Genomic DNA, 14,054 nt, shown 5'->3' with positions numbered 1-14,054 from the left:
TAGATCCCTTTTCTCCTCTTTTTACCCCCAAATTTTATAGTTTACATTTTACAATATATTTTGTGATTCATTTTAGAGTTAATTTTTGCATAAGGTGTAATGCTTGGTTGAGGGTCATTCTTTTTTCACTTGTAGATGTCCAGTTGCTCTAGCCCCATTTGTTGAAAGGCTATCCATTGCTTTTGCTCCTTTGTCAGTAATCATTTGGGCATATCTGTGTGAGTCTCTTTGAGTTCTCTGATGCTCTGCTGATCTATGTGTCTATTCCCTGCCAGCACCATGTTGTCTTGATTACTGAAGTTATGTAGTAAGCCTTAACAATGCATAGGGTGATTCATCCCACTTTATTTTTCTATATCATTTGCCTATTCATATAAAATATAGAATAAATATATCTATATCTAGAAAAATCCTTGATGAGATTTTGATAAGAATTGCTTTAATCTTACAGAGCAATTTAGGGGCACTTCATAGTTTTACTATGTCTCAACTTTCCATCCATGATTATGGTAAGTCTCTACAATTATTTAGGTCTTCCTTTAACAACATTTTGCAATTTTCAGGATGCAGATCTTGTATATGTATTGTTACCTTTATATTGAAGTATTTCATTTTCTTTGCAGCAGATGTAAAATCATATTGTGTTTAATTTCAGTTTTCACATGTTTGTTGCTACTATATAGAAATACTGTTGATTTTGCATTCTGTGGCTTGTCTAAACTCATGTGTTAGTTCTAGGAGTGTTTGTAGACTCATTAGGATTTACTTTCTATGTAGAAAATCAGGCCGTCTTCAAATAGGGACCATTTTATTCCTCTGTTTTCACACTGTATGCCATATATATATAGTCCTTACTGTGCTGATTGTAGTTCCAGTACTGCATTGAGTAAAAGTGATGAGAGCAAACATTCTTTCCCTATGTCTGATCTTAGTGGGAAAGCATTCAGAGTTTCCCCATTAAGTGTGATGTTATATGTAGATTTTTTGTAGATATTCTTTACTGACTTAAGGAAATGTCCCTCTATTCCAAGATTGCTAAGAGGTTTGTTGTTTTTTTTAAAATCATGAATGGGTATTAAATATTGTGTCAACTGGAAAAGAGAAAAAAGCACAACATGAGACAGCTGTGAGTTCACTGTTATTTGGGGACTTACAGAGGACTATACCCAGGAGACATTCTCTCAGATAGCTCTGCAGAACTTCTCCCAAGAGGTGGAGGTGGGGATGAGTGGAGGTCCAGGTCCATATATATATGATTTTAGTGAAGGGGGTGCATGCAATCAAGCGCACATCTTGGTACACGGTTGCTACTAGTAACAAGAAGGTTGCTGCTAGTCACAAGGAGCAGATACCTCCGTTAATAATTTTAGTGCTTTTCTATGTATGAGAAGATACAAGAAATTGGGTAAATAAAATTTTCTCCTGAAAATATCTAACTATTTGAAGGCCTGTTCTGCCAGTTTTTCCCAGAGCATAGAGTATCTCATTCCTGATCTCCACCCTGAATTCCTTTCAGAGTGTGTTGGAGATCAGCAAATGCAGTGGCTGAGCTAATCCTTGTAGAGCCAGATGGCCAGTGACACACTTTAGTTGGAAGTTGTAAAATGGTTTTGCTCCCAAAATCTTGGCTCCCTGTACATCAATGCTGAGATGAGATACAGAGGCAGAGTTTTGGAGGAAAAAGAAAGGGTGGCTTTATTATTTGCCAGGCCAAGAAGGGAACACAGCAGGCTAGCACCTCAGGAACTGTGTCCCTCTCCCTGGGGAATAGGGAGAGGTCTTATAGTCAGGGCTCCTGGTCAGGGGTCTGTGATAAGGATCAAGGCAGTAACAGTCCTGCATTCTTCTTTCCTCTGCAGAGTTTCAAAAGGGTGGGGTTTCTGACAAGATTAGGGTGTGTGAAGGGCCTCAGGTGGTTTCCTGGGTGCTCCTCCTTTGATTTGCAACTGTTGGAAGGTCGTGGAGGCTGGAGTCTTGCCTACAGGAAATGGTAGACAAAAAGGCCTCTGTGCCTGGAAGCCGGTAGGGCCCCTGCTCAGTTTCAGTTTTTCTGCAACAATTTATATGATCATATAACTTTTCTTGTTTTCTGCTTTAGCGGATTACTATGGTGATTCCTTTATTTCTTCACTGACTTTTTGGGGGGATAAAATTCTGTCAAGAATAGTGTTACAATCTCCTCCAGGAATGTGAAATTGTCTATTTCCCCCATTAATTCTGTTAATTTTTGCATTATGTATTATGAAACTCATTTATTAGACATATACACATTAATATTATGTCTTCAAGACAGAACTAACCTTTTATCTTTGTGAAATGTTCTTTATCTTTGGTAATAATCTCTATATTTAAGCATATTTTATTTGGTATAAATTAAGCCACATTTGCATGATATTGTATTCTTCCATCCAGTTACTTTTAAAATGTACCTTCTATAGAGAGCATGTAATCGCCACTTGCTATTTTATTAATTTTGGAATCTGTGCCTTTTAATTTGAATATTTAGTCTGGTAACATATAATGTAACTTGATATGGTTAAACGTAGGCCAACCCCTTTACTGTTCTCTGTTTGCTCCCTTTATTTCTGTTCCTTTACTTCTCATTTTCTGCTTTTTTTTTTTTTTTTGGTAGTGGGGAGAGTATTTGAAATTTTATTTCATTTCAATTTATCTTTTGGCTATATACCTCTTTGCATTGATTCTTTTTTCTTTTCTAGTAATTACTCTAGCGATTACATTATACTTGTCTAACATTTCACTATATTTTTGAAGTTACTACTCTACCATTTAACATGAAACGCAGAAAACTCACATTTCTGTATGTCCAGTTACCATCTTTCTATCATCCTTTATATGATAGTTGTTGAAAGTATCATATACACATACAATGTAAACCTAACAAAACAATGTTATAATTTTTTTCTTTGAACAGTTATACCTATTGAAAGGCAATTAAGAGTTAAATATCTGAGAAATGTAAAATATTATTTTTTATTGCTTCCAGTATCTTTATTTGTTTCTGAAAATTTAGGTTATCCTGTGGTATATCTATTTAGTCTGAATAACTTTCTTAAGCATTTCCTGTAATGTCGGGTCTGGTGTTGACAAATTCTCTTAGTTTTCCTTTGTCTATAAAACATTTATTTCATCTTAATTCTTGAAGAAAATTTCTCCTGGATATAGAATTCTGAGATCACCTTGTTTTTTCTCCTTTCAGAGCTTTAAATATATATTTTTTTACTGTCATCTGGCTGGTAGTGGCATCCAGTGAGCAGGCCACAGTTATTTAAGTTATATATCATTTTTGTCTTTAATTTTCAGCAGTTTAATATGTGCCTAGGCATAGTTTTCTTCAAATGTATTCTATTTAAGTCTCTCTGAGCTTTTTTTTTTTGTGTGGTATGCGGGCCCCTCACTGTTGTGGCCTCTCCCGTTGTGGAGCACAGGCTCCGGACGCGCAGGCTCAGTGGCCATGGTTCACGGGTCCAGCTGCTCCGCGGCATGTGGGATCTTCCTGGACCAGGGCACGAACCCGCGTCCCCTGCATCTGCAGGTGGACTCTCAATCACTGCGCCACCACGTAAGCCCCTCCCTGAGCTTTTATTCTTTTATTTTTGGCCACACCACATGGCATGCGGCATCTTAGTTCCCCAACCAGGGATTGAACCCATGCCCCCTCCAGTGGAGGCATGGAGTCTTAACCACTGGACCACAAGGGAAATCCTCTCTGAGCTTTTTGACTTTGTAAACTTTTGTCTTTCACTACTTTAGGAACACTACTTTTTGTTCTTTCTTTCTTTTTTTTTTGAAATATTTATTTGTTTGTTTCTTTATTTATTTGGCTGCTCCGTGTCTCAGTTGCGGCATACAGGATCTTTTAGTTGCAGCATGTGGACTTCTTAGTTGTGCACACGAACTCCCAGTTGCTGCATGCATGTGAGATCTAGTTCCCCAACCAGGGATCAAACCTGGGCCCCCCACACTGGGAGTGTGGAGTCCTACCCACTGGACCACCAGGGAAGTCCCCTGTTCATTATTTCTTGAAAATTTTCTGCAGCATTCTTTCTCTTCTCTCCTTTTGAGACTCCAATTAAACCCTAGAATCAAATGAACAAGGTGAAGTTCATATGGTGTAGTATATTTCCTCCCCATCTGTCCTGTGATTTGATGTGATCACAAAGTTCGATCTTACTTTTGAAGGATGAACTATAGCAAGCTGAAGTAGAGGAATGAAAACAGCTATACTCTTTCTTAGAAATTTGAGCTGATTTATGACTGAGGCACACAGGTATCAGGAAAGCTTAATCAAAATGTCTGTTTTGAGGTGCTTGTTTGGAGATAGAGGAAAAGAATCTATAGGCAGTAGGGTGGATGTCATTTGAAGAAAGTCTCATTCTATATTTCTCATGCAATACATGAAAATAGCCAATTGTCTTATCAAGTAAGACAGAATGCTTATATTTAAAAATGTGGGGAATTCCCTGGTGGTCCAGTGGTTAGGACTCAGTGCTTTCACTGCTGTGGCCCGGGTTCAATCCCTGGTCAGGGAACTAAGATCCTGCAAGCTGCTCAGAGTGGCCAAAAAAATAAATAAAATAAAACAAAATAAAAATGTGTAAAAGACCAGGTGAAATGTAAACACTGTTGAACTCTGTCTGCAGCATATCATAGTGTCCAGAAGAAATTACCTAGAAAATTATCAATACATGAGGTGCCAGAAGCAAAACTTGGTGGTGCTCTTGACCAAACATTAAAATTTATGTCTTTATTTTCTCTCTCCTTTGCTTTAATGTATAATATAGCATAAGGTGATAAGTTATGTATGAATAGTTTGCATGATGTCATCTTGTTAGAGTTGGCTTTTCTTTTCTTTACATCTAACTGAAGACAGAAGTTGCATACCAAGAATGACAACAAGAATCGAGGTAGAGTGAAAAGCGTTGAATTAGGAGCCCAAGACTTTAGTGAGTGAAGAGGGAGTGATCCACATTTTTGACAGCACCTAGAAGGCATAGTAGGTGGTGACTTTTGGTATGAGTTTTAAAAGAGTTGTTATTTTTTTTTTTTTTTTTTTTTTTTTGGGGTACGCGGGCCTCTCACTGTTGTGGCCTCTCCCATTGCGGAGCACAAGCTCCGGAAGCGCAGGCTCAGCGGCCGTGGCTCACGGGCTCACGGGCTCACGGGCTCAGCCGCTCCGCGGCACGTGGCATCCTCCCGGACCGGGGCACGAACCTGCGTCCCCTGCATCGGCAGGAGGACTCCCAACCACTGCGCCACCAGGGAAGCCCAGGAGTTGTTATTTTTGAGAGAAGATAAAGGAAAAATATTTGAAAGAGCCCATGGAGAGTAAGCAGGACTCCTCCTCAATGATCATCTGGGCCTGAGGTATGTGGAAGCATGAGCAGGGTCCCCCAAAGAAACCAGTTAAGTCAAAGAAGTCAAGTAAACATTCAGGAACGGGCCGAGGAAATAGAATTGATTGATTATAGAATAGAGATTTATGACCAGTGAAAGAGTCTCCCAGGGAAAGGAAGGTTTCAAGATTGGTTTAAAGGGATTAATGTAGTGGGAAAATGTTGATTTCTCCCCAGCCACTTCCTTTTTGACAGAGCCTCAACTGCTCATGTTCACACACCTTAAGGGGGACCTGTGTTCAGTGAGGGTTACCTTCCATCCAGCCCAAGAATCTGGTCTATAATCCAATCATTATAACTTCCTTCTGACAAGGGTTAGTTGGAGGAGGGGTATATGACCCTATTATCCCTGATGAAATGGGAGAAAAATTTAGCTGAGATCCTCTACAAAAAGTTTTCCTTTGTTGAAAGAAACACAAAAGAGGAAATAGCTTTTCTTGTTTGTACTTGCTTCTCCTGAATGTTGCAGCATGAATATATGATGCCTGAGCTGCAGTGTCCCACTTGGGACCATAAAGAGAAATTCAGTAAAGTTATTCCCTGTTGCTTTTTGTTTTTTGCACTTGTCTTTCATTTCAGTGGGTTGCCTAAAAGATGGGAGGCAAAACTTCATGGTTAATCCTCCATCTTAAATGAAGGAAATATACTTATTTTTTTGCTAATTGTAAGAATATTATTTGCTCACTACAGAAAATAAAACAATAATGAGTTATATGAAGTAGAATTTTATTTTTAAAATAAATTTATTTATTTATTTGTTTTTATTTTTGGCTGTGTTGGGTCTTTGTTGCTGAGTGCGGGCTTTCTCTAGTTGTGGCGAGCGGGGGCTACTCTCTTCGTTGCGGTGTGCGGTCTTCTCATTGTTGTGGCTTCTCTTGTTGTGGAGCACGGGCTCTAGGCCCGTGGGCTTCAGTAGTTGTGGCATGTGGGCTCAGTAGTTGTGGCATGTGGGCTCAGTAGTTGTGGCTTGTGGGCTGTAGAGCACCGGATCAGTAGTTGTGGCGCATGGGCTTAGTTGCTCCGTGGCATGTGGGATCTTCCCGGGCCAGGGATCAAACCCATGTCCCCTGCATTGGCAGGTGGATTCTTAACCACTGCACCACCAGGGAAGCCCTGAAGTAGAATTTTAAATATCCCTAGCCTCAGTGGTTTTACTATGCATGTAAAATAACTTCTGTCTACAAACACATTAATATTTTTTTACAAATATTGTACAATATTAAATATCAGTAACTTGCAGCTTTGATTTAATGATATAGAAGTGGAAAGCTTCACAGAGGAGAATATGCTTGGAGAGTCCTAATGGATGATTAATAGCCTACAGCGGGGGGAAGGTGAATGACTAGCAGTGGTGATACAGGGAGATTCATGTAAATAGGATGATATTTATATCTGAGAGATCTTGTGCAAAGGCTAACAATGGTGGTCATTTTAGGAGACCAATTAGCATATTAAATGATATAGAGTGAAGAAGTTTATAAGGTGAGTGGTGGGAAATGAAGCTGGAAAGGTGAAACAGTGGATTAGTTGAAAAAGGGCACAAATGCCATGCCTAGTGTGAACTTTATAATGTAGAAGATAGAAGGGTTTTATAAGCAGTTGATCAAAATGATCAGATGAATGATTTAAAAATAACACAATTTCTCAAGGTCAGACAACTGCAACTTTCAGATGCCAGCCCTGGCATTTAATACTTAGGAAATTATGGACAAGGTATTTAACTACTCTCTGTTTCCTTATTTGCAAAACGGGGACAATGGCAGAAGGGTGGTGAGGATTGATTGAGAAAGCCCATGTGAAATACCTGGTCCAGTTCCTGGCATATAGTAAGTTTTCAATAAGTACTGGTTTTTCTTTACTGTCTGTCTATTTTGCTTGTACTATGGTTGATTAAAAAAACAATCTATGAAAGTATCATTACCCTACTTATGGAGGGAGAGGGTTTGGGAAACTTTTAAAATATTATTTACCTCAAGCCAAGTGAATTTCATTCAGAACTATGTCTGTGAAGTCATTTAACTGTTCCAAATCATTTAGACTCAGAACCTAGAGAACATTGCTCAAATTCAGTTCAACAAACCTGTATTGTGTAATTCCTGGGTAACAGGCCAGTATTGAGCATTAGAGAATATACAAATAAAAATGCATGGACTCTAGCTTCAATGAGATAAATAGACAACTGCGTACAATAGGATGAAAACAGCAGTAGAAGTGTATGTTAACAAGACTGCCCAACTGGTCTCTGGCAAACATTATGATCTGTTTTTCAGAATGTCCTCATTTCCTGTTAAGCAGCAAGAAGTTAGCACCGCTGATGTAGACGCATGCCATCCTTCCAGCATGTTTTCTCATACCTGAACCTCTGCTGATTGAATGTGTTCACCATGGGATGTGTTCTTTCCTGTGGGAACATAGTGTGAAAACTGCAGTTACACACAAATATTTAAACACTGGCATATCTAGAAAGCTCTAGCTGGGTTTTTTATATCCCTGTTATAGAAATGATAACTTAATGCCTAAAATATGAGTTATGCATCTAGAATAGTTCTTAGGTACATTTTCTGAATATAGTCTTTAACTCCTCCTTTTATTTTCATGTTAGTTCTTTTACAGAGCTACCTCATCTGGCAGGAACAGAACAAAATTTGCTGCTGGCCAAGAAAATCCAAACCCAGTGGAAGAAATCTGGACTTGATTCAGCCAAGTTGGTTCATTATGATGTTCTCCTGTCTTACCCTAATGAGACAAATGCCAACTACATATCAATCACAGATGAACATGGAAATGAGGTGATTGTTTTACAATATTGTGTTACTTTCAGGTGTATAGCAAAGTGATTTAGTTTTTTTTTAATATATATATATTTTTAGATTATTTTCCATTATAGGTTATTATAAGATATTGAATATTGTTCCCTGTGTTATACAGTAAATCTTTGTTGCTTATCTACTTTATATATAGTAGTGTGTATCTGTTAATCCCATACTCCTATTTTATCCCTCCCCCTCTTCCCTCTTTGGTAATCATAAGTTTATTTTCTATGTCTGTGAGTCTTTCTCTTTTGTATATAGATTCACTTATATTATTTTTTAGATTCCACATATAGGTGATATCATATATTTGTCTTCCTCTTTCTGACTTACTTCACTTAGCATGATATTCTCTAGGTCTACCCATGTTGCTGCAAATGGCAATTTCATTCTTTTTTATGGCTGAGTAATATTCCACTGTATATATAAACCACATCTTATTAAAAAAACAGTCTGTTGATGGGCACTTGGGTTGTTTCCATGTCTTGGCTATTGTAAATAGTGAACATTTGGGTGTATGTACCATTTTGAATTAGATTTTTTGTCTTTTTTGGATATATGCCCAGGAGTAGGATTGCTGAATCATATGGTAGCTCTATTTTTAGTTTTTTAAGGAACCTCCATACTGTTCTCCATAGTGGCTGTACCAATTTACATTCCCACTAACAGTGTAGGGGGGTTCCCTTTTCTCCACACCTTTTCCAGCATTTGTTTTTTTTTATTTTTTTTTTGAAGTATAGTTGATTTACAGTGCTATGCCAATCTCTGCTTTACAGCAAAGTGACTCAGTTATACACATAGAGACATTTTTTTTTAATATTCTTTTCCATTATGGTTTTTTCAAGCATATGTTGTTTGTAGACTTCTTGATGATAGCCATTCTTACCACTGTGAGGTGATACCTCATCGTGGTTTCCATTTACATTTCTCTGATGGTTAGCAATGTTGAGCATCTTTTCCTGTGTCTGTTCAACATCTGTATGTCTTCTTTGGAGAAGTGTCTATTTAGGTCTTTTGCCCACAAAATGCATTATTCCTTAATAGCAATCCGAAATAATTCTAACTTCATGTGTTTCAATTCTTGATAGATTTTCAATACATCATACCATGAGGCACCACCAGATGGATATGAGAATGTTAAAAATATTGTACCACCCTATAATGCCTTTTCACCGCAGGGCACACCAGAGGTAAAATAAAAGACATTTTTATTCAACTCTTTAAATCTTTTTTAAAGAAACCTATGTAGAGGACTAAAACAAAGATTAGGTGGATCATACATGCTAATTCATACTTTGAGGTTTGATGCTATATACAGCCTTCCTAAAAATACTTTTTAAAAAAGAAAAAGAAAAAAATAAAGAAAATAAGTACATGAAAATTGGACCCTGATAAGCAGATGTCACTCTTTGAAATAATTAAGAAACTGCTGAACATGTCTTTAATTCAGTGATGACAATAGATGGTTTTCAAGCTTTTTTCTTTTGTTCATAGTCTGACTTTGTTATAGATTTATAGATCTGAATTTATAAATCATACCACAGAAATTCTTAAATTAATACCATGGTTGGAAATCAAACATAGTTAAGATTTTAAAAATTACTTTTATTTATCCTATTTCCCATGGCTCAGGATATGCTAATAATTTCCTCAAGACAGAGCACACTGTCTAAAATGTTTTACATATTGTCTTTTTTTTTTTTTTAACTTTCAGGATACTGAAATATTTTTAAAGACTTCTACAGAATTAGCATGGATCTGTTTATTAAGCCCAAGACAGGAAAGATAACTTTTGATGATGCAGTATTGCGGAGCAAACTTATTCTTTGGTTTACTCTATAATTATAGCAGTATCATGTATTTTTTATTTTGTTTGATTTTTGTTTTCCTACAGGGAGAGCTTGTATATGTGAACTATGCTCGTACTGAAGACTTTTTCAAACTAGAAAGAGAGATGAATATCAACTGCACTGGAAAAATTGTTATTGCAAGATATGGGAAAATCTTCAGAGGAAATAAAGTATTGTGTTATTTGCTTTTCTAGAGGGAAAAAGGATATAACCTGTGAATATAAATGATCAGCTTGCATTATGGTTTCCAAAATTGCTTTATATATATATATATATATATATATATATATATATATATATATATATATATACACACACACACACACACACACATATATATATATGTAAATTTGCTATTTTCATGGTTGCACAGAAAATCTTGGTTTATTTTTGAGGTTTTTTTGTTTGTTTTTTTGCTACGTCACATATCTAGAAAGGGAAATTATTCTTAATAGTTTTATTACTAAAGCATGTTATTTTTTATTTAATTGAAGAAATTCTATATAACCTAAAAAATGAAAATCTCCCATGTATTACTCAATTTCATTGCCCAGACATAATCAATCTTAACAGGTCTTTCCAGGCCTATGAAATATGAATATATTATATGAATATAAGTATTCTCCATATACTCATATTAAATAGTTTTTTTTTTACAAAGAGGGCATTAGATACTATATATTGTATAACTTTATTTTTTCTCTCAATAATAACTCAAGGGTATTCTTCCATGTCAACACATCGAGAGCTGTATAATAAAGTGGTTAAGAGTATAGGTAGCTAGATCCATACAACCTTGGTTCTGATCTGGTCTGGGCCCCCTATTCTCTAGATCTTTTCCTGTGAGCAAGTTAGTTAACCTCTCTGTGCCAGTGTTTCCTCATATATGAAATAGGAGTGCTAATAATAACACTAATCTCTTAGAACCCACAGTAGGATTAATCGACTTTAGGTTTGAAAGCGCTTAGGATAGTTACCAGTACTTAGTAATTTCTTGGTAACTGCTTATTAAGTAAATACCTCATTACTTTAGATGGCTATATAGTATTTCACAGAATTGATAAGCAGTTTATTTAACCATTGCTCTGTTGACAGATCCTTGGCTTGTCTTAAATTTGTTACTATTACAAATAATTATATTGTTGGCATCTTTGTCCATATGTACTTGAACATTTGTGTGAAGATTTTTGTAATATAGATTCATTCCTAGAAGTTGAATGACTAAATCATAATGCACAGTTGACTCTTGAGCAACACAGATTTGAACTGCATGGGTCCACATATACGTGGATATTTTTCAATAATAAGTAGTACAATACTACATGGTTGGACGTTAGTTAAACCCACGGATGCAGAGAAATGGCGGATACAGAGGGCCAACTATAAGTTATTCTTGGATTAACCCTGCATTGTTCAAGGGTCAATTGTATATTATTTCAAAAGTTTGATGGGCATCATTGAGTTGTGCCAGATTTCACTCTTTCTAATATTATAAAAGAGTGCTTTCTGAATACTGGAAAGTGTTTAAGTTGACTGCTAGTTATCTATCTTTCGCTATAATACTTCCGGTAATAAAGAATTCAGTATCTTACAGGAGAGATTTTCCTATTTGTGGTCAGTTTGAATTGTTAGAAAAAATGTTTACAAAACACTATGGGCAATGTTTCACACACTATGTTTTGTGTAGAATTTTATGTTTTATGTTATGTTATTTATTTTTTGACCACACGGCGTGGCTTGTGGTATCTTAGCTCCCCAACCAGGGATTGAACCCGGGCCCTCTGCAGTGAGACTGCAGAGTGTTAACAGTGGACCGCCAGGGACTTCACCTGTGTAGAATTTTAAATTAGTTTAGCTCCACAAATATTTACATCATGCTTACTCTATGATGTACTAAATGTTGGAGGGTAGATAGTTAAAAATGAGTAAGACAGGGTCCCATTCTCAAAAACAGCCTCAATGTAGTAGGGGAGAAAGATGTTTAAAACATATTTTATAATGCTTTAATCCATCTTGTAATATAATTATATACAAAATATAGAAGACGTACCAAGAAGGGAGACATTAATTTTGCCGTTTTAGTGATAATAGGAATGCTTCACAGAAAAGGCAATAACTTGTTTGGAGTTATGTTGAATAATGAGAGTTGTTAAGTCTACCAAGACAGAAATTGTATTCAAGGCAAAGAGAACTGAATGTGTAACTGTGTGATGATAAAAGTGTGTAAATTTCCTTATGTCATTAAATTGATTTGTTCTTAGATTTGTAAATCAGTCATTTTCCATTTCTACATTATGGATTGCACATCGCCCCTGTAGGTTAAAAATGCCATGTTAGCAAGAGCCAAAGGAATCATCTTGTACTCAGATCCAGCTGACTACTCTGCCCCTGGGGTACAGCCATACCCAAAAGGATGGAACCTTCCTGGGACTGCAGCCCAGAGAGGGAATGTGTTAAACTTGAATGGTGCTGGTGACCCGCTCACTCCAGGCTATCCAGCTAAAGGTAATAGATAAGCCTGTTATGGTCCACTCATTTTTGCAAAAATATTACTTGCCCTTATAGAAGGCATAAAAGCAAGCAAGCATCTATAGAATAACATTAAAACTATGTGCAATTATATTTTGGATTGCTATTGCTAGGAATTCAAAAGCATTTCCCTTTTATTTCAGTTTTAAATTTTCATGAAGTGAGGACATGGAGAGGGGAAGGGGTCAGTTCAATTCTCTCTCTACCTTTAGTAGAGGTTCAGAAACACAGATTCTTATGCCCAAAGTAATATTACTCTTACCAAACCAGAACTTAGGGTTTCTGAATTGTCTAACGATTTTATTCTTCTGTAGATCATGTATTTCTATTTTTAAAAATACCAATGGGTTTTTTGTGTTATTTAATATGTGAAATGTGAAAAGTTTTGACATCTGCATAACCATATCCACAATCAAGATAATGAACATATCCATTACCCAAAAAAGTTTCCTCTCATCTTTTTGTAAAGACTTCCTCTCAACCCTACCCCCTCCCTGCCAATCCCTAGGAAATCATTGATTTTCTTTCTGTCAGTATAGTTATTTTGAGATTCATTTATGTTGATGTCTGTGTCAGTATTTCATTTCTTTTTTTTTTTTTTTTTGATGAATGGTATTCCATTGAATGGATACTCTACGGTTTGTTTATTCATTTACTTTTTGTTGGAAATTTGGATTGCTTTAAGTTTTGGAGATATTACACATAAAGCTGCTATGAACAGTTGTATGCAAGTCTTTATATGTACATATGTTTTTATTTCTCTTGAGTAAATACATAGAAATGGCACGGCTGGATAATGTGATAGATGATTTTCAAATTGTTTTCCAAATTGGTTGTACCATTTTATATTGCAGCAGCAGTGTATGAGTGTTCCAGGTGCTACACCGTTGTCAACACTTAGTATGGTCAATCTTGTTAACTTTACGTTCTAATAGATATGTACATCCTCCAAGTTACAAGTCTTTTTCAAAGTTTTGGTAGCTATTCTAGGTCCTTCCCATGTGAATTTTAGAACCAACTTATGAATTGCTACCAAAAAGTCTCCTGGGAGGTTGATTTGAGATTGAATTAAACCTATAGATCAGTTTGAGCAGAATTGACATTTTAAAAATATTGAATCCTCTGATCCATGAATATGGCACAACTCTCCATTTACTTAGGTATTCTTTACTTTCTCTCAGCTTGTTTGTAGTTTCACTGTACAGACCATGCATGTCTATTTTCACATTTACCCATAAAAATTTCAAAGTTTTATGCTGTTTTAAATTACATTTTAAATTTCAATTTCCAGTTGGTCATTGCTAGTAAATAGAAATGTTATTTTATTTTTAATTTTATTTATTTATTTATGGCTGTGTTGGGTCTTCATTTCTGTGCGAGGGCTTTCTCTAGTTGTGGCAAGCGGGGGCCACTCTTCATCACGGTGCGTGGGCCGCTCACTATCACGGCCT

General features: G+C 36.3%; 1 protein-coding gene across 2 annotated transcripts in view; it reads left to right on the top strand.

Moving 5' to 3' along the window:
• The window catches only part of NAALAD2 (N-acetylated alpha-linked acidic dipeptidase 2), a 50,900-nt gene that overhangs the window by 4,093 nt on the left and 32,753 nt on the right, over positions 1–14,054 (top strand). For both annotated transcript variants that reach the window (XM_032639347.1, XM_032639346.1), the window contains exons 3-6: positions 8,017–8,203; positions 9,313–9,414; positions 10,119–10,244; positions 12,393–12,579. In XM_032639347.1, the coding sequence (XP_032495238.1) occupies positions 8,017–8,203; positions 9,313–9,414; positions 10,119–10,244; positions 12,393–12,579 (602 nt within the window). The remainder of the gene's footprint in view (positions 1–8,016; positions 8,204–9,312; positions 9,415–10,118; positions 10,245–12,392; positions 12,580–14,054) is intronic.

This window comes from Phocoena sinus, chromosome 8 (assembly GCF_008692025.1).
Source record: "Phocoena sinus isolate mPhoSin1 chromosome 8, mPhoSin1.pri, whole genome shotgun sequence".
Classification (NCBI taxonomy): Eukaryota; Metazoa; Chordata; class Mammalia; order Artiodactyla; family Phocoenidae; genus Phocoena; species Phocoena sinus.
This window is presented reverse-complemented; position numbering and strand designations above follow the sequence as displayed.